Source organism: Melospiza georgiana, chromosome 9, assembly GCF_028018845.1.
Source record: "Melospiza georgiana isolate bMelGeo1 chromosome 9, bMelGeo1.pri, whole genome shotgun sequence".
NCBI classification, from domain to species: Eukaryota; Metazoa; Chordata; class Aves; order Passeriformes; family Passerellidae; genus Melospiza; species Melospiza georgiana.
In genome coordinates, this window is record NC_080438.1 from 11359234 (window position 1) to 11384602 (window position 25369).

Sequence of the window (25369 nt, forward strand, 5' to 3'; positions counted from 1 at the left end):
AAGAGTCTAAATGTGACAGATTCACAGCTTAGTGTTTTTGAAACTGGTTTTACCCTAAACACTTCTGCTAATATAAACATTGGAATTTTAATCTCTAGAAGTGTGAAAGTATATTTCATATCTGAAGGATAAACTTGGTAAAAATAGAATACTTTAAGCCTTATAGTCAAGATTCATTGTAGATTAAACTCAAAATCTGATCTGTGAAAGATCACTGCTGAGCATGTTCTGACTTCTTAAACAGCTGATTTCTTTATGAGCAAGGATTAAAGATTAGAAAGCTTCAGTTCTGAACGGAGGGCCAGAACCAATATTTTCTCCATCACAGAAAGTAAAATATTTGAGTAAAGTATCCCAAATATAAGTAAAACATCCTAAACTTTTTTGGGATGGAGGGAAACAATACTAGCAAGTCATGTATACAGTGCAATAGCTTGGGAAAGTGTATCTTTCAGCCCACAAATTTGAAGTTGAAATAATAATTTTAAAAAGAGGTATTAATATTTCTGGTTGGTGTCTGGTCCATACTTGCTTTGTGAATCCTCTAATATTGGTTTTACACAGATTATTAAAAACCCCTTGGGATCTGAAGAGAGTCACTGGTTTTAGGGCCTGAAGTATATGCATTAAACAAGCAGCAACAGTCTGTAGGGAGAAGTACAATACTGGAGCTACATTTATTTCATTAGCTGTAGTGGGAAATAAGCTACTCTGTGCTTGATATTTTGTTGAAGTTGGATTTTGGCATCTTTTAACTAGGTTGTGTGTGATTACTAAGCAGTGAAACAATATTTGGGGGTTTGTGTAGTGTGGTAGTGTTTGCATCCTGTCTTTGGAGTAAAAATTAGGGGTAGTGTCATATTGGCAGTTTAAATTTTCTTTTGTTAAGAATGAAGCATGCTAGACTGAGATATTTGCACAAATTCTCACACAGTGTGCTCTGTGATATGCAAGTCTATCTATGATTTCTATTTCAGTGCCACTCCAAGTGTATGCCCAGCCAAAAGCAAAATCTGGCTCAAACTCAAATGCTGGGATATCCCAACCAGGAGATAATTCTTTGCCAAGTATGCAGTTGTTAAAGATAAAGCTACCCTTTAAGTAAGAATTTGAAGCCTGTCACCCATTTTCTTGTTTCATTGAGCTATCCAGGCACATCCTCAGTAGTCCTGATCGACTGTTGTCTTCTCATTCAGCCCAGTATAGACAATAGCCAACTTCATGGATGAGAAAAAAACAGCGTGAAGCCCAGTGCTGGAAACAGGCATTCAGCAATTTATTTCTCCGCTTGTACCGTGGCAGCAGCTACCTGGGAGTCTGGCTGTGGTTTTGGTGGCCCAATATTAACCAACTGGCCATCAGTATCAGTGTTGAGAGCAAGAATTTATCTTGGTTTTAAGCCGTAGAAAAAGGTCTACTAAAAAAAGTGTTAAATAAACCCCCTGTGTTTTGTGAGGAGTTGACTGATGTCATTGATAGTATCTCCTTATTAGGATTGTCTTCATCAGGGTGAATTAGACCAAGTCGCATCTTTTTGCTTTGATGAAGGAATCCCTGTGTATAGACTCAAGAAATACCTTGATTGGTGTTTCTCATATACATTTAATACTGTTATTTAATTACATTTCCTGTAAATAAAATGTAGAAGTGAATAGCAGTCCCTTAAGAACTAGAATATACATATGGCATTCTTTCCAGCTTTAGATACTGCTTGCATGGAACATGATGTGTTTCAGTGGCTGGACAAAAAGTGTGACTGTAAATTACATTGAGGAAAGCCAGGAGGAATACTGGAGCAAAGAGAAATGTTTCACGAAGCTTTCTCTAGTGAAGAAATAGTTGTTTGACAAAGTTTGAGGTCTTTTTTTAATGTTTGTGGAGCATTAGATTTATGGAGTAACTTAGGACTTCTCTGCGTGCTAATGCTTTAAGCAAGCTACAGAACAAGGTTTGATTTTACATCTACGTGATGCGTGTTTAACTTTTGGCTGGTTTCATTCAGCTATGGATACTACTTCCTTTTCTACACAGCATTTAAGCACTTTGTTCAAGGTGCCTCTACTGTACCCAATACATGTCTCCAGGAGTCTGTGTGGAGCAGAGGAATTGCAGGTCAGAATGGGTTTTAGGGGGCAGCTGGGAGCACACTGGCTGCAAGGAGAGCACTCCTTGGCAGGAGGGATGTGCTGCTGCTCACTGACCCAGTGTGGAATTCTGGAGCTCTCTGAGGGACTTGGATTGCAGCTCTTGGTATTGATAGACATGTTTGAGCATGTTTTACATCAAGTGGCTGGGATGGGGGTTGGTGTTTGAGACCAGAGTCAGCGCATTTCTTTGTGGTCCTACGTTCTCTCAGCTGGGCCTCAATGGCTGTGCATTCAGAGACACCCTGAATTGTGTAGCCTAATTTGTGAGATCAAATTAATTTATCTCACATATTTATTAAAAATATGTATTACAGTTAAGGTCTTTGCCTTTGTTTTTTCTTTCCTCTGCAGCGCTTCACAAAATAATGAATTCATCTTTGTTGTGTTACAAGAAAGGACATGTCTAATGTTTTGCACCAAGAAATTTTCCACTAATGTGTTTCTGGAAGGTGAAGCAGAGTTTTGTCTTCCAATGAAGCATTTCAAATGCAGTTTAATGATTTTTATTTGGGTTGTTTTATTTTAAATTAAAATTATTTTTACATTCCTGTTGGGGAGAGGTATTTGAAAGGTGCTGTCCCCTTGGCATCTCAGCAGTGAGCTAACATTCAGAGAAGAACATAGCCTTTAGCCTTTTCTTTTAATTAAACATCAGAAGACCCAGATGCCAAAGGGTGAAATGTATTTATTTTGTCAAACTCTTTCATCCTTGTCGGGTTGGATTGCAAGATTAGTTCTTAGTTGAGTGATTTAAACTCTTTTGTCTTACTGGATGTGTTTTTGGGACTGTCTCTATATCTTAAGCAATTAACATTTCATTTTTCTCTTAGAGAAGTAATGGTGTTCAATACATACTTAGCCATATATTAACATAACTTTTAAGCTGAGATGGATGAAAAATCCTTCAGTATCTTTCTCCTTTTCTGCATAAAAACACTCAACATCAACTATTTAAGCAAAACATCACTGTTTCAAAGATAACTGCATGGAAGTTGTCAGGAAGAAAAAAAAGGTCAGGTAGAGGTGGCCAAAATGGGCATACAAGTATGATCAGTAAAACAAAAAAATACACTGTTTTGTATTTTAAACACACACAAAAGTAGTGCAGTGCAGCACTATTTAAAAAAAAGGGAAGAGACCTGTGCTATGTGGCCCAAATTTGCCTTTACTTACCTTGGCAAATGGAAGTGAATTGCTTGGTATTTGGTAGAGTTTATTGGGACTTACAAATCTTATTCGTCTTCAGGAGGACTGTTGCATTTACCCATCTATTTTCATATCTGATTTTAATCTTCAGGGTGCTGTAATTCTCAGAAGGCAAAACAAAGATAATGAGGCAATGAATGATTAAAAATAGTCAAAAGTAACTGAATTTTAACAGTACTCTAAAGCATATGGTTTCTTTTTTTGTGGCTCACTCATTTAACTAAATCAGTATTTGATCACTACTTCAAAGTAATTCTCACACAAAGAATTTGGGAAACATTGTAAAATTGAAAGCAGTCGTCCCATGGGAGAAAAAAGACTGCTGAAAATTCACACAAGAGAAGCTCCCAGAACTGCCTCTGCCTTTTGCCTGAGGAAGGTTTTAAAGCTTGGTAGAAGAGGCCAGAGGCAAGATCCTGAGAAACTGATGCTGCCTTTCAGGAGGGTTTTTAATCTGCTCACCACTTTGAGATTGCCAGAGAAGGGAACAATGAGGCTGAGCTAGGCTGCAGGCCAAGCTAGCTCAGGATCCCTCCAACAGCAGCCAATTAAATTGATGCTGAAGGAGAGAATTTGGGGTAAGGTGCTGTGGTACCTCCCTCCTTACCTTGTGTATTTGTTCCTTAGCTCTTAATTTTCCTTCCATGTATTCCATCCTTCCATGTATTTTCATTAGCACTTTTTAAACCAGTCAAAAATCTTCGCAACATCCTTTAACTGTCACTCTCATAATTAGTTGTGTGAGTAAAGCACATCTTTTTGTTTGCTTTTAACTTGCTACCTATTGCTTTGACTCCTGTATATTTCTGCATCAAGAAAAAGACTAATAAATAAGGAAATAATGAGTACTTTTCCCCTGGTCACTATTATGCCACTGATGAGTGGTCTGTCACATCCCCTCCAGCCATGTGTCCTCCAGCCTGAAGAGCTATTGTGTGCTTAATTCTGCTGATACAGAAGCTCTTCTGTATGTCTGACCATCCTGTTTGCTTGTTTGTGGGCTTCTAGGTCCAAGAGTTGTCAGTCTTTCTAGTTCTGTGTCTGCCACAAGAAATTTCTTAAGAGTTAGTACAGAGCAGAATCTGATTATGATATTGAAGAACTGATTGTAAAAAATACTTAGCAATTAGTCTGAGATCTGTTGTCTCTGTGATGATACCTGTTTCACACTCCATCATTGTGTATGAGTATTCAATCCATATGTTACTTTAGGTCTTGCATGAAGGTGTGACCAAGTGGCCTCCAAAGATCCTTCCACCCAGAGTTATTCTCTGATTTTGAATCCTGTTGCTCATGAAATCTTCCTTCAATCCTTTGCAAGTAGTGATCTTTTTAAAGAAATGCTTTTGCACCTTCTCTAAGACTTAATCCACTCTTACTACCATTTAATAATGCTTATTAATTTTTTGAACAAGGAAGGGCCAAGCAGAGATTCCTTTGGGTGACTCTTCTGGACATTGCCTTCTATTTGAAAAAAATACTGTTGTTCCAGCCTTTTTCATCCTGTCCTGTTGTTGTTTATTTATCGGGGGCAGGGGGGCAAAATTTTCCTCTTATATCATGTAAGCTGGAAGAGAGCCTTGTTGTGAGTCCTGTTAAAAGTATTTTGCTAATCCACATTAATATATAATTCTACTTCATTGTGTGCTTTAAAGAACTCGGAACAATGTCCCTGACTGTAGTCTTTATATTGTATTATCCATATACTTGTAAATTCTGTTTCTATAGTAGGCTTTAGAAGTCTGCCTTGTACAGCTGTCAGATATTTGTGTTGAGACATCTATTGATTACAGCAGAGTTTCTCACATATAACCACTTATTTTTATGGTACTGGGTTGTTTTAAGAAATAGCTTACAGATCATAATTAGCAGCTCGGCGATGTAATGTTTGAATTTATTTGGTACTTAGCATGTTCACGTAGTGACATTATAAAACCTGATCTGATGATTTTTCAGTAGAATCTATTTATTTTCTTGTTTTAATCCTTAGATGTGGTTTATCCAGGAAAAAAGGTAAGGTACTTAGGCATTAAGTGAAAGAACTTGGAGTTCAGCCCTTATTGTTGCTCTTGCTGACCTGCAAATAAATAGAAGACATGTTCAGTCTTGCACTTCTTAGAACTTGTGTTTCTTAAGCTTCAGTGTGCAACAGGGAATTAAAAAGTAACTTCATTATCTGATACCTTGAAAAGGTGCCACAGTCCGTTAACCGTAGAGGTTATTCTTTAACCAGCCTGTTTGGAATGGGGCATGTGGAGAGGGGACAGCATGAGGCACTGTCTTTTACTTCAGACAATAAAGTGTGATGTTTACTCTTCTTGAACTTGTTCCTTAATTGGGTTTGACAGCAACAAATAGCATAAAATATGGTACAAGAGCTGCATGTATGGATCACAGCTTTCCTTCCAGAACAACATTACGCTCCTGGCAGTAGCAGTCTTCTTGTGACTGGCAGGGATCATTTTAGTACTCTGGAATTCACTTAATGCTGGTATATCTTCAGCATTTTTTCCTTTATTTCTTTTTTACAGAAGACCCTACAGGTTGCCCTATAATTTTCACCCTCCCCTTTTTTGCTTTATCATGGGGACAAGAAAGGCTGAAAAGGAAAAGAGTTTGAGGCTTAATGATAGGGACTTAAAGCTCTGACTGCTCCTGTGCATTGTATGCCAATTATTTGTCCTTTTCTGGGGATATTGATTTAAACCCTGTAATTGTGTGTTGCTCTGCACAAGGCTCAGGCACCTGAAAAACTAACTGAAGAATCAACTAAGCTCAAAGAGCCAATGCTGGGACTTAAGTGTCTGAGGTGTATTCTTTGTCAGGGCAGTATTTTGGGAGAAAGAACCACGTCTGGGTGTTCTGCTGGTGTCAGTTTGATCTCTGGTGATTCTTTGATGTAACTGCAGGCTGTGTGGCATTTTTTCCCGCTAGGGTGTCCCCTTACTGCCTTTTGTTTGAATGTATGGATCACCCAGTCACAGGCTAAATAACTTCAGTGAGGTAATAGCAAACTGGTCACGGGTGGCAGCTGCAGTGAGGAGATAAGTGAGATAAGTCAGCCTGACTTACCTGGGATATCAGCCCATAGACTTTATTGCTTTTGGGTGTGGTTTCTGTCTTAACAAATCTCATACTTTGCTGGAGTATATAAGCCACATTCAAACTGGAAACAGAAAATGGAAGGAAAACCTTCACTATTGTGCAGATGAATATGTGAGGGTTTCTTGACAGGGAAGGAAAGAAGGAAAAATATCTAAGATGCAGTGTGATTATTATGGCAGCATTGATGTCTTGACAGGGACTAAACTTGATACCCATCTTTATTGCCTGTGATAATTTACTAATAATGTCTTGATTTTGCAACAAAGATCAAGTGATAGATTATTATTTTATTTTGTGTTTTCATGTCTGCATTTAAAAGAGGGTCCTTTTACAGCTTATTATTTATTCATCATGTAAACAGTCTTCAAGTTAAGAACTTATTTTTATATATACATAGAAAATTATTCTACTTAAATTTGTAAACTATTTTGAAAATTGTAACTAAAAATTGAAAATATTTTTCTTTGATAAAAGGGAGCGTATCAGAATAGTATAAAATTTTTCGTATGCTAGTTGTGCTAGAAAAGAAAGGCTGGCATAAATGAAGACAGTAAAAACATAGTTGTAAGATATATATTTTTATACTCTGGATATTTTCATTCTAGTCTGAATGCCTTTGTCTAGGTATATCTGCTAATTGAGGCTAGGGATACTACAAATTCATGGGAAAGCATCGCAAAACAGGATGCCTTTTGAATTTTCTAGAATTTGTTTTCATAGATTGCCAATACTTTAATATGCAAAGTGTGCACCATAAAAACAAAATCCCAAGTATATACTATTTAGGAATAAAATTTTAACTGCGTTGGAATGTTAACAGTGAAATACGTATTCATTTTTTTTTACTTCTTTAACACAAGTACTTTGTAATGAAAACAAGTTTTGTTCTCTTTTCTGAAAGAAAATAATTTATATGCTGTGGCCTATACAGACCAGAAATAAGTGGGCACATTTTTTAAAAGCAGGTTTGTTTTAGCCAAAAAACGTGGTGTCTTTTTGTGGCTTTAATATAATGCCTTAATTCTTGGCCACATTTGTCTGTTGATGCTTGCATGCAAAGAAGGTGTATAAGGCCTGAATTTTTTTTGCATGTGTGCTAAGAACTCTCAGTTAAGAAGTAAAAGAAGTATCTGCTGCAATCAGGGTAGAGGCCACAGTGAAGAAAAATTGCTTGAAGAGTAAGATCATGAGAGTGTTTAACTTGAAAAGCTGAAGGATTATACAGCATTATGAAGAGGGTGCGTGCAGGGAAAATTATTTGTCATGTGCTGGGACCTGCCTGCTTTGCCAGGCATCAGCCTCTTCCCTTTCACGTTGTGTAATAATTTAAAATGCTTCTCTTGCCAGAGAATTTAGTTCTTGCAAGTAACACAAATGGGAGACTAAGGCCTTTCATCTTAGAGGCAGATGCTATTAGTCAATACTGAGCACAAAAGAAATTGTCTGAAAGAGAATTGAATTCTTATTCTTGCAATTCTTGATGAATCAGATGTCAGCACATATTCAGCAATGTGTGTTTTTAAATTTGATACCTGTGAAAGATTCTAGGTGGTGTAGGCATGTATTTTTATGGATTCTGTATTGTTAAAATTATTCAGTCTGTGAATTCTCAACACTAGAAAAAATGTCTAGGTCCTGTACAAGATTCATTACATTTTGCACTATTAAATTCAGTTTCCAAAGTGGGGTTCCTGTTTTCAAGCCTTTTTCATCTTGCTGCAGAATTATCCCTGGGCATGGGGAAGTGAGTATTTAAAGTACAGCTCTAAATAATTGCTTCTATGGAATAATGGACTTGTATATTCCAAGAATTGTCCCTGTTTTTCAGAGCCTTTTGCTGCACTGTAATCTACTGTCTGGACACACCTTCATAGCTCATCTGTAGTATCTGCCCAGTGCAAGTTATTGGCCCCTGAGGGCAGGTGCATGTTTGAACAAATACATGAATTAGAATGCCATGCCTGTCTATGGCATCACATTAAAAGATGTGATAATTAACACTGGTTAATCTTCATACCGTGTGCTTTTATAAAAAGCAGAACCACATGTACCACACTTTTTAATTCATATGCCAAAACTCCATTTTGCTTAACTTAAAAAAAAAAAAGTTAAGCTGCTGACTTTTGAGGCAGCAGGATTTTTAAAGTTTATATCCCTAATTCACCTCCTAGACTACATTAAAAGGATGAGATTTCATTACTTTGTCAAAACAAGTGAAAACTGTGTTTTTGAACCTGATTATTCTTTGTTGTTTATTCCCATGGAACATTTAATGCTCAGCTGTTTCTAACGCTTCTTCAAAGTGCGGAGACTCTTTTCAGTCCCGGCAATTCCAAAATCCCTTCCTCTCACAAGAATAGCTGCCTGTGTCGGTCCAAGTAAGGAGTAGGTGCCTGAATAAACATTTGAAGTTAGAACTGTACAAAACAACAAGAGCTTGTCCTTAACACTTGTATGGAGGAAAAGCTGCTGTGAAGAGGAAACTAAGGTCTGTCAATGAAGGAAAAATAGTTTTCACTGTAAATGAATCACAAGAAGTATGTGGCAATGACCATTAGGAAGTCAGTGTCTTTTTTAGCTCTTTGCTTTCTTTCAGTGCAGTCATGGAGAGAGTTCTCCTCCTCTTTTGAGAAATTACCTGGGTTAGAGTATAAAAACTACTACATAATTTTGGAATTGCACGAGAAATGTCAGTTATTTTAGACATACTTTCTTGCATTTGCAGTCTGTAATTCTCAACCTAGGGCATGTTCAGGTTTTCTGAATTAATATGAATCTACAATGACAAATATATGTATTACAGGTCAAGATTGAGTGTTTGAAAGATGCAGATACAGCTTATGAAAACACTTGCTGTGCAAATGGGATTGGGTTAGCGTTTGTCGATTCTTTCAGCAGTGTACTTGACTAATTTTTTGTATTTGTGTTGTAACATTTTGTTGCCTGACTTCCCAAAGTCTTCAGAGTTTCTTTTCCTTCTGTTTGGTGACACAAAAGTAAATTAAACTCAGGAGTGAATCTGTGAGAATTATGAGCAGAACCACCCTCAAGGGGGTGAGAGACAAATGGTCATCAGCCATCTAAATAAGAATCAAGTCATTCTTTCCTGACAGGCTGCCCTTGTGACTTTCTCTTCTGAAGTTTAAAAACACAACTTTTCAGAAGTATTTTTGTAGTGCCAGTTTTTTTTCTTGCACAGAGATGAGGTTCCAGGCTCCTTAAAATGAGTGACACAGTGTGCCAAATAAATATCCCTGCTTAAGAGTGAAGTAAGAAAATGCTTTCAGTTAGAGTTCTTTTTCTAAATTAAAAAAAAAAATTATTCTGAAACTTAGTTTGGATTTTGGATTTTCTTGGCTAAATTTCTTATTCTGATCAAATAAGTGCTGTCTTTAAGCAGCAAAACTACTGTAATATAAAAACAAACGTGTAGAAATAAAACAGAACTCATACAGTTTCCAAAAGCAGCCTTGTAAATTGAATAATATTGCTAGTCTTGTTTATTTTCCTTGCAGTGAACTCCCGCTATGATCTGCAATGTAGTTCCAAGTTTTGTGTGGATCTTAACTAGAAAATGGAGATAGAGCAATTTACTGGGGGCTTTTTGCTAATGATCAGATCTACAAAACCTGGCGAAGCTCAAGGACTTCCTGAGTTGTGGTGTTTTTCTGTTTCTCATAACAAGTTGTTGATCAGACTGTTAGCAGACAGATTTTTTCCTCCCACACATCTTCATTTCGGTTGTTGGTTGACCATTTTTGCAGAGGTCTCTGCCAAGAATACAGTTTCTATATGCAGCATTAAGAAGAAACGGTGGAAAACTTGAGTCTTTGAAAAACATAGATTTGACAGGTAGTAAAGGACTGAGGGAACCACAAATCATGTTTCAGTAAGGTTTTTAGGAAGGAAACAGTTGTTAGAAGAGAGGGAGGACAGTGACAGAAAGCATGGCTAGGACTGTGAAAAAAAAGATGTTTTTTCCAGTAGTTGGAACTGACAGAGTTCTGGAGGATGGCAGTCTTTAATTCTTCTGATGGAAGAGAAATGTGAATGTTTATCAGATGTAGTTTGGAGTGCATTACAGGTTGGTCACCTGAATTTTGAGATAGTGAAGATTATTTTGCCCTCCCTGCATCCTTCCCCCATATTGCCCCAGTGCTTGCAAGTTTTCTGTTTATGGAAGAAAGGGCTGCTTTACTTTAAGCAGAAACTTAACAGTTGACTTAAGGCTTATGGTAGCTGATAAATGTTTTAAAAATCAGCCTTGTGTAGGTTTTTTATTTCAAAATTAAGTAGCAAACTCTAGAGTTGTGGTTATTCATATGCCAATGGAGACTTGATTGAACAGTACACAAAGGCAAAGCAGTTGAAGAGAAGACAAGTGGAATGTTCCTGAGTCCCAGGCTCTGTCAGCATTTCAGCCACCTTGCCTTTAAACTGGAAGGAGGGAGTGTGGTTAGGATGCAGTTCTCTACTGTGAGGGTGGTGAGGCTCTGGCACAGGTTGCCCAGAGAAGCTGTGGGTGCCCCATCCCTGGATGTTCAAGGCCAGGCTGCATGGGGCTTGGAGCAACCTGATCCAATGGAAAGTGTCTCTGCCCATGGCAGGAAGGTTGCAATGAGATGATCAATAAAGTTCCTTCCAACTCAGCTCATTCTATGATTTTATGAATGTTAGGCTTAAAATCAGTATCTAAAATTAGAACTTTTAATTACAATGACATACAAAAATAATGACTTGAAACTGGGAGAATATAAAGTTCAATTAAAATATCTTCTTTGAGGTATATGTACTTATTAATTGTGTTAATTTTTTCCAGTAGTAATTATTTAAATCACTGCCATTCTGAAGAGAGCTCTTAATAGACTATACTGGCATCTTCATGTGTGTGAGTTCTGTAATTTTTGTTATAAGTACTTAGCCTAAAAGTTAAGAAATCCCACCCCAATCTAGTCTCTTTTGAGGCACTAATAGACTGTCTCAGAAACTGAAAGTGGGTTTTTTAAAGTGATTAGTAGTGTTGCTTTCCTCATGTCTCCTCCCCAGCTGAAAAGGACTTCTAGACAAGTTTTGCCTTGGCAGTAACAAAGCCATTGATTTCTGCTGGTTGTAGGGATAGATGACACTGATGAGTTGGGAAGCTGCTCTCCTGACAAATGCAAGAGAGAAGAACCAAGTTTATCATTTATTCTGCAATAAAATGATTATGAACAGGGTTTTTAAAAATGAAGGCAGCAGAGCTGATTGGAAGAACATACAGAGAATGCCAAAGGACTTTGTTTTCATATAGCTTGTGCTCAGATTAGAGCTTTCCTTTACCTAGCTTTTAATATTAGTGTTGGACCTAGATGATGTTGCCAAAAAAATGTGTCAAAGCTGGTCATCTTGTGTCATGGATGCTCAGATTGTGTGTATAACAGTTCCACCTGTTCTTCACACTGCTGTCCTTATCAACCCATCTGTTTTTCTCTTTCTATCATAACTCCTTGCTACTTTATTATTTGCAGTTATGCTTCTTGATCAGAAGCCTTCAAAGTGTAATTTTACTTACCATGGTGTAGATACAAATTTTTTCTTTCAATATGAGTTCCCCTTTGCCTGTGTCTCTTTAATTTCTTCTTTTTTAAAATTATACATGACACTGTGGGCTACTGTTCAGACATTTATTCCCATGAGACACTGCCATGAGTTACTTAGCCCTCGCTTCCTGGTTGGAGTGTGCAGATGTATGGAGATGTATCTGCTCAGAGATTTCAGGTAGAATATTATCAGTCACTAAATGTCAGCTTCTCTCTTAGCAGGACTGCATTCCCTGTGTTAGTAGCTGCAAAGGTATAAACCAAAAAGGGTCAAAGCAAGTTCAGAGGTTCCAAACAGACACCCAAAATGCTGTTGTGGTGAAAGAAAGGACAGAATTAGTGAGCCTTTGTGCCATTTCCTATATGAAAGGCAGTGTTGTTTTCTTGGGATTCTGGAAGCATCAGGATGTGGCCTTGTCAGATAGTCTAAAATTCTGTTTCAGCTTCAAAGCCTCATGAACTCAGGAGGCTTCATTCCATTTCATTAGTGGTTTTTTTTTCCAGTCAGGTTGTAAATACTGGTGACTAGGCTAACTTTTTCATAGAGTAAAAGAAAGTTTTCAGTTTAACTAGAAAGAGATGTTTAATGCAGACAAAGTTGTTTCATGTCTTTCTGGTAATAGGATAAATTTATCCACAAATTCACCTTTGAACTCTGCTGTCCTATATGCTGTGTCATTATTTTGTGTGTTAGAATGATCCCTGCCTGAAGCCTAAACCACTTTTTGCATTGCTTGGAAATAACAGATGCTGGAATCAATTTTGACAGATAGAGGTCATAATAGGGTGTGCATTATGCATGTTGTTAGCAAAAAATAACATTTTTGAATCTCTGCCTGAAACTCTGAGGGTCATTCAGTGTTGTTTAGAAATGCAGAGCTGCTGTAAGGAATACAAGTAGTTTACTTTTTTTGGTCTCATATATAATGGATATTCTAACTTATTATGTACTATGTTAATTTTAAATTGTAGCCTCCTTCTCTGACTCATAATTATCAGATGAAATACTCAAATGCATGGTGCAGTTTATGAAAGGTTTTAGTTTTCTATAATGTAACCTAATTGGTACCTTATAAATCTTGATCTATCATGCTTTCTGCTTTTCCCATGAGCTACAATTTAGATCATAAATTTCTATTAGTTCTGTGACCCAGAGCCTGGCTGTAAAGACTTTTCTAGGAATCTGGGGTTTTTCCTGGCTTTCAAGTGAAGTAAATTTTAGCTATTTATTGGTGTCATAACTGGATAAGTTTGGTTTTTGATTTCAATGTTGGAAACTACCAGACTCTTTTGTATATTTAAATTAGAAAGTTTCCTGATAAAGAACTTTGTTATGTGGAAGTCTGACTTAATAGGAACCAATGGGATTTTTATCATTAATGATAATATATGGATGAAATCCTGATCTTGTCCTTTGTTTTAGAGTTTTACCCTCTTTTTAGCATGTTCATGAGTAACATTTTTGTGCCAGTTATGTTTCTGCCGTTATCAGATACTGTCAGTACTGCAGCTATGTACATTGCAATGGCAGTGTCTCTAAATGCTTAACATATTTCACATTTCAGTAATTAATGCATGGAGAGGGTCTATACTGTTTCTGTCACAAATAATCCATAATTATACTCTAAATAATTAATAACTCTAAAGCATTTCAGGTTTCTGTAGAATATCACTTTTTCTTGTCTGCATTATTGAATTACAGCAAGTCCTCAGGATTCTTAATGAGTATATTTGTTACGAATCCATATGCCAATTAAAAATGAAATGTCAAGAAAGACAAGGAAAATATCCTAGATCTTGCCTGTCTGAACTTCTGTAAAGCAGCTGGTGTACTGCCTCAGAGGAATTGGTCTCTTATTGAGAGGAAGCTAAAAGAACTTGGCTCGTTTAGACTAGCAAAATGAAGGTTAATAAGGGTATGATTGCTCTCTTTAACTGTAGTATGAAAATAAAAGCAGACAAGGAAAAGAACTCTGCAGGCTCCTGTTTCTAAATGGATGTAAGTTGGCCATGAACTAATTTACACTGAAAAGTAGAAGATTCTTGTTGTGGTTTAACCCCAGCCAGGAGCAAAACACTAAGGTGAGAAAACTTGTGGGTTGAGATAAGGAGAGTTTAACAGCTAAAACAAAAGCTGCACACGCAAGGAGAGCAAAAGTGATTCCATCCTGTGTAATGGTGAGACAAAAGCCATCACTCCAAACGTCCCTTCTTCCTCCTCCTTCCCCCACTTTAAATCCTGACCACGATGTCATATGAATGGCTTATCCCTTTGGCATTTGGGGCCAGCTGTCCCAGCCATGTCCCCTCTCAGCTTCTTGTGCACCCCCACCCTACTGGCAGGTGGTACAAGATGTAGAAAAGGCCTTGACATTGTGCAAGCAAACCCTGCTTTCAGCACAAATTCAAACTATGTAGCCTCATGCTGCCTTTTCTGAAGAAAGCTACCCCAGCCAAAGCCAGCACAATTGTAAATGCTCAGAGTATAGAATTCTAGAATAAACAATTGCAACCAACAGTTCTGTTTTAGGGTAAGCTTGTAAAACTCATAGATTGTTTGAGATGGCTGGTGTGTTAATGATGGATAGGTCTGGATGCACCAAAACCCAGTGTTTGTCCTTGTGTATGTTAGGAGGTGAGTGCTTACCAATTTCTGCCCAATTAAATGTCCACTAGCTCACTGTTCATCTGCTAAACTCTTTCAGTGCTACTATAATGTTAAGCATTCTCTTTGGAGCTTCTTGACTCTTTCCCTCAATTTATTATTTTTTCTGTACCCCATTTATTTTCTCCATGCTTAAGGAAAGAGAAGAAGACTTACCCAAAATTTAGCTATTCCAGAATAGTAGGTACTTGTTTTTCATTGATGATTCAAAGATGTCATTTAGTCTTTTGTTCCTGGAAAAACTAATTTAAAAAATGTTTAAAATTATATGACAAGGATAATAATTTTGATCTTTTCATATAACTAGCAAAACCTATTAGTTTATGCACTCACTGCTTTTCTATCTTTGATACAGGCTGTGTGTGCATGTGTGCTGTTATTGATACTGAAATGAACATGGCCCTCAGTGACTCAGGCACTCCTGTTGTTGGAGAGTGAATTTACCTTCAGTTGTTTTACTTGGAGCTATAAAGTACATTTCAAAATCTGAATCAAATCTAATGTGTGCTGAAATAATTAGCATCAAAATACCACTTCCCTTGTTCATCCATGCATTTTTTTATCCATGGCCTTGAAGCTAGCAGGCAGTATCATTACAGAAGGGTCTGAATGAAGAAGGCATGGCAGTATCAGTGATTACTGTGCATTGTTGCAGTGTACTGGGATCCTGGCCCTGCCTCCCAGTTACTCAGGTGCTGGTTTATGTGAGTGTGGTGACAGTGCAGGTACCTTGTGCTAGGCAGTGAGGATTCATAGCAATGACAATGCTGAGCACAAAGAACTCCCAAGCAGGCCAAGGACAACAATTGGATAAAATAGGTGGTAAAATTCCAGTGGAAAAATAAGATTTGTGTGTTACCATAATAGGGACCAGCTACAGCAAGCAAATGAGCAGTGTAGGTATCACAGTTTCTGTAGGCATTACAAAAATAAGTTTTAAGGAGAGTTCTGAAGCAAGATAATGAACTCCATTAAGGCTGTAACCTAAAAGCCTATTTAAATGATGGGATTATTTCTAGTGATGTCAAGAGGTGTTAGATCAAATCTTCCAACATTGTATCTGCCACGGTAACTTTATAGTCAAAATTGCCATTGGATTTTACAGAATCAAGCATACTGAATTATACACAAGTATTCTGGGCATGATGCATTTTAACAGGATTAATTTTATGTTACCATTTGAATAATTCTGCTGGTTGACACAGCACAATTTCTCCCTTTTTTCCCATAGTTATCTTGCCCTGGTTTTCAGAGACACCAATAATCATAGAAAATAAAATAGAAAATAGAAAGTAAAAGTACTTTTATTCATGTTTATGATTAATAACTTTAGAACTATAGTATCTTTAAAAAACACAAGGATTTTAATTGAAAAGTACATTATTATTTCCTGAGCATATTCTGATGAGCTAAGTTCAAGGGTGGGGTTTTAAGTATATTGTATCTTCACATTAATATGATAAACTAAATCACCAGATACATGGTTTTATAATGTGAATATTTTTTTGTGTATTTGTTTTGACTTCCATGTATGCCTCTTAGATGAGTACCTGCTGGCAGTCTGCTCATCACATACACAGAACTATAATTCAGATTCTGATGGGGAGTTTCCTTCCATTAGGACAAACTTGACAGATCTCAGTAGAAACTTGTGTGCAGCATTACTCCTGTTTGCCATGCAGTGCATGGAGCATTTGTTGGTCCTGAATCAGTATATGAAAGCATGAAAGCCTTCAGTTTAGGAACAAAGTAATGTCTGCTATTTGCCTAAGTGGAATAATGGCTTACTAATAATTAGGTGCTCATTTTAAGTATGCCAGGTAACTTGCAGAAACAGTAAAAGTTAAGGTGTCATTTGGGTTGAGTAATGTAAGAGCTGGTATTGCTTTGCTTATTGTTTCATCAGCACTTAGGATTAGTATTTATTCATTAATACAGAGAGTAGTAATTATGGAAGGTGATTTCTTTCATGTTTCATACAATTTAGAGGAGATCATGGATATTTGTGTTTGTTGCCACCTAAATTACAGTAGTGATCTTGCAACAGAAATAAGTCTTCTGTAGGCCTGCTGATCCTTTGTTGTTAGAATGAAGTTAATGATGACCTTCCAGCAAGAAACATGTTAAATATGGCAGCCCAGCAACCTTGGCTTTACTGCCTGTCACTCTTATCTGTAATTATTAATATATATTCTTACAAAACTCTTATTTAAGGAAATATTGGTTAAGTTTTGAAATTTATATATCCACTTAATGATAAAAATTTTGAAAATCCCATGTTTAGTTAAAATCAGGAAAATTATTCTATAGTGTTTTTTTTAAAGATAGAGGGAGAATAATTAAAAATAGCTGCGTTGTGATAAAATGCTTTACTTTAGAAATAGAGTGCAAAAATGCTTTCCTAAAAGCCTGTAAATCTTTAATATATTTGTTATGGAGTGGGTGGTACTTCACTTGATTTCAAGTAATCTTGTAGTATCAGAGCACATTCTGAGTGCAATACACTAGCTATCCATAATGCTTAAAATGTTGTTTTTTGTTTTTTTTTTTTTTTTTTTTTTTTTTTTTTGTTGTTTTTTTGTTTTTAAAGAAACTGTTAAAGTTATAAGAACATAGGGCTGCAGTATCTACAGTTTTATCTTCTGACTGAAGATACAGGGATTGCCCCCCCGTTTGATACACTCCTGTGGAGGATTCTTGAACTGTAGTTACTTACAGTTGTTTGCACAAGCAGACAGAAATGGGTTGCTCCCTTAAAAAAAAAATTTAAAAAAATCCCCAGCACAGCTGTTGTCTATGTTGCAGTCAGTATTGATGTGGAAGGACTAGTGTGCATCTAGAGTTCTTGAATTGAAAATGAAACCTTCAATTGATCCAGGCTTTGCTGCAGGCACCCAGAAATCGTGCCATAACATGAAAATTAAAAGCAAAAAGTGTTGTGAGAAATCTAAAAGAATTGTGGTCCTGACTCTCCTGGCCATGTTCACATTGGCTGTAGGTTTTTGGTAATAGCATTCTAAAGCAGATGAGATTATTCATATTGGTGTCTTTAATGCTAATCATTGAGATCTTTGCCTTAAACTATAAAGATAGCCTTAATATTTGAACCCTATGGAGATCCATGGGTGTGCATGTACAGGGAAGAGTCTAAATAGGCATGAAATCAACTTTACTTCAAGAAGAAAGGGGGATAGAGATGTTTTTCCAAAGTAATTCTTTTCTATTTGGTTGTGCCTGGTATAGTACTAAGTACGAGTGCCTTAGTCAAATACCTGCTAAAGACACAGTGTTTCTTTGCTTGATTGCTCTCACGGTTTTCAGATTCAGTAGATTGTCATTAAGTAAAAACTGATTCTGGCTTTTGGGATTTTTTTCTGTTTGTTATTTATTTTTTTAAATGTTTTTTTCCCAGGTTTACCAAAAATGCAAGTCATTCGGAACTACAATGGAATCCCACAGCCAGCAGCACAAGATGGGCCACCGTTGCATATCCAGGTTGGGGACACTATTGAACTCATTAGAGGAGATGCCCACAGCTTATTTTGGCAGGTACTGGATCATTTAGCAAATGGCTATATTCTGTTTGTCCAGATATCAACTTCTTATTGATATATTGCTCTCCTATTTTTTTTTCTTTTTGAACAGCAGTAACAACAAAATTCTTTGTGGTTTATCCAAATAAATGCCTCATACAACTAATTTTGCTTTGAAATTGCCAGTAGTTCCTATATGATTTAAATCTTCATTCTTGCAAACTTAAAGTAAGAATCCTGGTGAATAAATCTGCAAGAACATGACATTGGTGGCAATCCTAGTGAAATTAGAAATTAAGGAGTTAGGGAGCATGTTTGCAATTCAAAAAGCAAAGTTTTTGAATCTTCAGTTCTGGTTCTGTAACACAACATAAGTAAAAGCTATGTTGACAAAGTCCAGTTAGTGAATATTAAATTTATAAGGGAGAGAAATAGCTCTGCAAAACAGAACCACACCTAAACTACTTGATGCTGCCTCAAGTCAGTTAAGGATAGGGGTTTTTATGTACGTGGGAGAAGTATATTGTATTGATGGCAAAATTTGCTGTCATGTGATTCACATCACTGCTTTTGTTACTAAAATTTCTTCCTAAATGAGTACTATAAATGTTGAAAATGCTGACTTGCATTCACTTTAACAGTAAATGCATTAAAATATCTCATTTTTCTTGATTGCTTTCTTAATTGTTTGTATTATTGGATACATGGAAACAGAGCTAAACAGAACTATCAGGAGATTAATAGAACAACAAGTGGAAAATATCTGTCTTCTTGAATTGATGTTCCTGTTTTGATCTTCCTGATTTTTTTTTTTTAAGCTATAATAAGGTAATGAATATAATATAAAAACTGCCTGGTCTGTCTCATGAGTTAGGTCATACTTCTTCTTGTTTGTTTTGGCTTCTGTTTTTCTGGCTACAGTTAGGATGGAATCTTCTTCAAACTCTTCAGGACAGGATCACTGAACTCTTGCTATGTCACTGTATCATCCTGAACATTTAATTGGGGGAAGTAATAAACAATAGAATTACTTTATGTAAAAAATATGTAAATAGGCATAACCGAATCACCTTACCCCCTCCCAAAAAACCCTCCAAATCCAAAGAACCAACCAACTCCCCTCCAAACCCCCCAACCTGTTACTTAGCACACCCTGGGTAATTTGCATCACTAAAAATAAATATTTTCGAATGGCAGAGTTTGGTCTGTGTAGTTTTGTATGTAGGACTTGGTTCTGCAAGGTCTAGAGTTCTGATCTGGAGAAGCATTTAAACCTGCTCCTGACTGAGGACTGGCTAGAAAGGTAATCATCTGACTAATACAATTAGTACAAGCCAAAATTGCTGCTACCGCGTGGGACTGATTCTATTGCCATGTTCATACACATCTGTCAGCTCAATTTACTGGCAATTGTCTTAGAGGTTGTTTGTCATTATCATGCTAAAGAATTTAGCTAGAATTTCATTGTGTTTAACTACCAGAAACCAGAAAGTGCGTTAGGCTTTTCCCTAGAAGCCTCAGTAATAGATTTGAATCCTAATGGAAATTGTCATCTCCATTAGCATCATTCAGGAATTTTTTTTTGTCTCTTGTCACAGACTGCTTAATACAGATTTTTCTGAGTCTTTTAATGACATCTACATTTTAAAATGCATATTAAGAAAGAGCCTGCAAAATGCACTTTATATTAAAATCTTTAATTATTCAAAAGGGCTTTTAGGGTAATTTACAGCTGACCCACTAGACTAATATTACAATGGTTTTCTAAGTTGACCATTCAGAAATTCAAATGATTGTAATAGATAAGTACATGTAGTTTAGGTAAAACTAATTCATTCTTTACAGCACATCAAATAAATAATACAGGTTACTAAGCAGTGCTTGAGCTGTAGCTGAAGTGTGGTCAAAGATGTCTTGATAGACATTAATATGTTTTGTTCAGTGGCTGCTCTTACTGAGTGTGGTACCACTTGCTATTCAGGTAGGACTAGTATTGAAAATAAGTATCACTTAGATGGCAGACTGTTTCAGAACTCCACTTAAAATTAGGTCTGTACTCGAGTGGGATTTGTGTTTCAGGAGTAACTAGAATATATGGATACAAAGGGTAACCTGTATTCAAGCAGATGATGTGAAATGGGGTAAGGCAGCTTTGCTGAACACAGGTTCAAATCTGTGAGATTGTTACTTGTTTGCACAGAATTATTTTTTAAAATATCACCGGTATAAAGGACTTGTAGCTTAAATACTGCCTATGTGATTTTCCCTCTGCTGCCTCTGCACTTCTCTGTATTTTTGGTTAGTGTAGTAGCTACTGTGTGTGATAAAAAATGTATAGTGATCTACAGAGAATGGTGCACTCACTTAGTGTGCTTAGGATAGTACCAGTCAAAGAATGTTTTTATTTCTTTTCATAAACCCTTGTTCTTTTTTTACATTCAGCTCCACTCTGTTGAATTTTCTGAGCTCTATTTTTTGTGGTGATATTATGGTAGAATTACACATTTAGTGTTACAGAAACAAAAGGATCTGAAACCCTGAAGAAATCCTCATGTGTGCTTATGAGGGTTTTTCCCTTTAATTTTTTTTTATTTTGCAGGTATGCCATCAAAAATAAAAAAGAAATATAATTTGCATGATTTTAATGCTTATAAAGTACTCATGCTTAATCTCATTGCCAAATGTTGAGAGTATATTATATTTACAGTCAGTATATTACATTTAATAGAGGTTAAGAATGTATGGGCTTTTAAAACATCAGTTAAATTAAAACATTTGTTTGCCTAAATACACATTTTGATGCCTTCATTTTATGAATCTGTGTCCAGAATTTTAGGTATTTGCTCTCTTCTACTCTGAAATGTTGTCTTCACTGCCAAATATTACTACTAGGAATGAAAAGATATTTTAAGGTGCTCTTCAGGAGAGCTTGGTTGGTGTTGAACTGTGTGTGAGCTGCTGGTGCATGGATTTGTGATGGTCAGGTGGCTTTTGGTGCTTAGAACCTGGAGTAAATTGGTGGCGCTGCCGCTCTGGGAGGGCAGCCCTTGTGGTGCAGCAAAGGCTCAGTTTAGGCCTTGCTGGATGCATTTCTGCCCCTGCTCTCCCCGTTGTTGTGTGGATGCATCTCCAGCAGGTCAGTGCATCACAGCCAGGGAGTCATCTTCAATTCTGCTGGTGTTCCCCTGCCCAGTCGGTTTCCACTGACACGCATCCCTTATGGAAGGGTTTAACTCTTGGATCACGAGCTCTGAATCCCGCTGGAGTTTGGTCTCTCAGGTGCTGCAGCCACTGCTGCACAGAAGTGTAGTCATGGTGGGAATCTGCAAGGTTGCAGGTGGCAGCTTTCTGTAGAATGCCAGCTGAGGAGGAAATAACCTGAAAGGAGATAATTAACATTAATGAAGATATCAAACACCGGCAGACATTGACAGAACTGGGAATCACATCACAGTCTCTGAGCTCCCTTCTTGCCTCTTATCTCTCAGAGCTTTCAGATCTATCAGTTACAATTATTACTTAATTATATTAAAACTCCAACAAAACAACAACAAAACCCACAGAAATATTGAGTAACACTTCATTAGAACAGCATTTTATGTTAAAGACTCTTGTCTTTAAAATTTATTGTCCTAAATCCCTGAGCGTGCATTATTATTTACTGTTAATCCCAATTATGTCTCAAAAGTTGAATTTTTTTTTTTTTTAGGGAAGAAATCTAACAACAGGAGAGCTTGGATTCTTCCCAAGTGATGCAGTAAAACCTTGCCCATGTGTAAGTACAACTATTTACTTCTGTTTGCTACCTTACAGGAAAACTGCCCCGTTCATTAGTTCATTAAGATTAATTTTATCTTACAAAAATAATATTGTTTCTAGTTCCTTGCTGCTTTCATGATGCATTCAGTATTGCTTATAGTAGAGAATTCTAATACTTTTGGTTATTGGGTGTAAGTAGGACATGTCAAGAAAATAAGCAGGTTTCACTTTTGGGAATATTAATAAATTGAACTGTCTGAAGAGTTTCCAGAGTGTAGATCAAATACATTTTATGTCAAAGTGCACTTGGTTTATTCCCCAGCAGGAATGTGAGAGTGCTGTGGCTCTAATCTATTCCCCAGTCACTTTGGGTTAGAGAGAGGGATTACAGCCTAGGTAGTAAGTTTAAAATTTGTAAAACTAATATAAAACTTTGAATTCTGACTGCTTGATAAATGTTATTTTTCCTTTATGCTCTTACCTGTCTTTACTTCACACAAGAACCTTCTCAATCTAGAAAAATTTGTGAAAGTAATAAGAAAAATAATTTTATAATATGTACTTAAGAGTTTTATGTACAGTTGTGATGATACATTAATATACAATACACTTACTCCTTCTCTGCCCTCTGTGACACTGTGCATCAGATTACTGCCTTTCTTTGTTGAGGTAAATTGATAAAAACCCATAAACCCTGTAATGAATCCTAGTCTTTATTTTGCTTTAAGGTCGTTTCACTTACTTGTTGATTCTCAACAGTTTGACTTATTAATAAAATTGCTTTTGTTACAGCAATCAAGATATGCCACTTCAATGGCTTTTATAAGTAGGTGAGGTCAGCTCTTAGTAGCTGCATTTTGATATGTCTTTGGGGCTTATTGTGCCTTAGTTTCCAGACCAAGTATACATGAGATCCTAAAGAGTATAAGTGTGTTAAAATACCATAAGACATCTTTAATACCCTATAATTCCAGGATTTTGTTTGAAGAGGAATGCACAGACTATTTATAGGTACAAGTGTTTTTAGTTTGGGTGAGAGGACAAAATCTGAAATAAAGATGAAATTGTTGTGTGAATTTAGCTTTCATCCCTCCACCCTTTGCTTGTTGTTAAATTTGTGAATTTCCCACCCCTTGCTTATTGTTCAAGAGTGGATTTCCCATTCCATGGTGTCACTGTCAGTGACCCCAGCAGTCATTGACCCCAACTGTAGCAGCACTTTTAGGGATCACCAATATACTTTAAAAGCACTGGCAGTGTAATATCCTGAAGTTAGAAAAAATGCTGCTGGGGTGTTATGTAGGTATCTTTGTAATGGTAAAGCTTTCTGCTAAATTTAAAATATACTATTTAGAGGAGTATTGAAAATAATGCAGTTTTACAGAATAAATAAATACTATTCATGAAATGTTACCAACTGGTGTCATGATCAGAACAAAAAGATAAATTGATGCTTCACCACTGTTAACTTGGAAGGATGAAATATAAACATCTTATTATGATAAACGATGCAGTTAAAGATACTGAAACATCAATCAGGTTTTAAACATGCTATAACTTTTACTGTTATTATTAAGTCTAACAGTCTTTACAACCATCTGATATAAAAATGCCCAGAAACAGCATAAAATCCATATATCAGAAGACTTTAGGAATGAATATTGAATGAAAAACTGCTGAGCTCCAGAATATCTATATTCCAGACTTTTCACAGATGCCCCTATAAACAATTTTTTCCCTTTAAAATAAGTGGTATATGTCAGCAGACATTTTATGCCCTATATGAGTAATACCTGTTTCTTCCTAGCTTTCCTCCATTTTTCTAGTTTCTGTAGAGGCATTGGATACATAGCACAGTAGGAGCCAAGAGCTTCTGGAAAAACATTTTATTTTATCCTCTTTATACCAATGAACAACACTTGTTATAGGAATATATTTGTCCATTCAAAATTTACAAAAGCAACTACTCATCTGTCATTTAACTTCTCTGGAGGATGGACTTAAGCAGACTTTGAATTTTTATATCCTTTCCAGTTTATTAGCACTGCTAGAAATATTGAAACAAATTTGAAATACTTAAGGATATCTTGCAACATGAAAAAAAAACGTGTAAAAGCTTTGTAATTTTTGAAATGGTGGCCTTGAAGTGTGTCATCAGGTTGATCCACTGAAACATGTCTCTTAGGAATTGTTTGTCAGCATTTACATAGTCCATTAATTTTCTGCGAGGTCTCCCCGTTAGAGGCAGAGCTGCCTGAGTAGCACCATCAGTACCTGCAGGGATGGGCACGGCCAGTGCTGCTGCCAGGGTGACCCCGGGCTCTCCTGGGTGCCCTGCACTCCTGAGGGGTTCATGGGCTGCAGAGCTGCTGTGAAAAGAGCCCTTTGTCTACTCTCTGGGAATAATGCACGTTTCCTTTTGCTCTCTCAAGAACTTGACTAAGTGACTGTTTAATACCTGTTAAGATTTACTGCTACACAAACCAAACACGTGAGCCTGGTTTTTTCACAGAGAGCTTTAATGTCTTCCAGACTGAAGTTTATTTCAAGGTCAAGTCTAGAGACTTGATAGAGATCTTGGTTGATACCTGAGGTCAAGACTGTGGGAATTGTAATTGATTGCAATTCAATCAATTTAAGTTTAGAGGCCTTTGTAATAATATTTTCCTGACTTGATTTGTTTTTGGAAGTCTCTTTTGGTGACATTCCATATATCATGAATAAAAAATTTTTGAGAAGAATGTTGCTGTAATTTCTACCCTATTAGAGTCCAGAAAATAAAACATCCATTGGTTTTACTTGAAGGGAAAAAACAAAACATGTTTGCTTACCTAAGAATGTGTGACCTTAAGTTATAAGTGTGTGAGATTTGTGTTAACCTTTCACTAAAATCCATTTTTCAGCACTGTGCATTTTCACACTGTTTTAGAAGAGTAGGGGAATACTGAGTTTTCACACACTAATGGGAGATGATACTGTGCCTCTTGTGCATGAGTAATCATTATCTATACATAAGTTTGTGTACATGTAACATACGTTTTGCAAGCTGATTGCAGTTTAATTTTTAAATTTAATTTCAGAATCAAATGACATATTTAGCAAGATACAGTACAACAGTTGCCCAAGTCAAATACAAAGGAGTGAATGATGTGATAGAAGTTGTGGAATATCCTCAGGTCTCTCTGAAGATTATAGAGCATACTTCCCAGTGGCCAGTCCAAGGCCACACAGTCCTGAATACATGACATGAGTTTAGCATGACATGAGTTTAGTTTCATACACAAAATAGCACTGAGCTATTTTGTGTATGAAATTTGAATACAGGCACTGTCAGAAAAGCTTTGTTTGAAACGTTCTGTGAAGTAAACCTACCCA

The 25369-nt window shown here is 36.6% G+C and overlaps 1 protein-coding gene across 3 annotated transcripts in view; it reads left to right on the forward strand.

Moving 5' to 3' along the window:
* The window catches only part of VAV3 (vav guanine nucleotide exchange factor 3), a 147257-nt gene that overhangs the window by 101425 nt on the left and 20463 nt on the right, over window positions 1–25369 (forward strand). For all 3 annotated transcript variants that reach the window (XM_058030245.1, XM_058030247.1, XM_058030246.1), the window contains exons 20-21: window positions 18115–18251; window positions 21945–22010. In XM_058030245.1, coding sequence (XP_057886228.1) covers window positions 18115–18251; window positions 21945–22010 — 203 coding nt within the window. The remainder of the gene's footprint in view (window positions 1–18114; window positions 18252–21944; window positions 22011–25369) is intronic.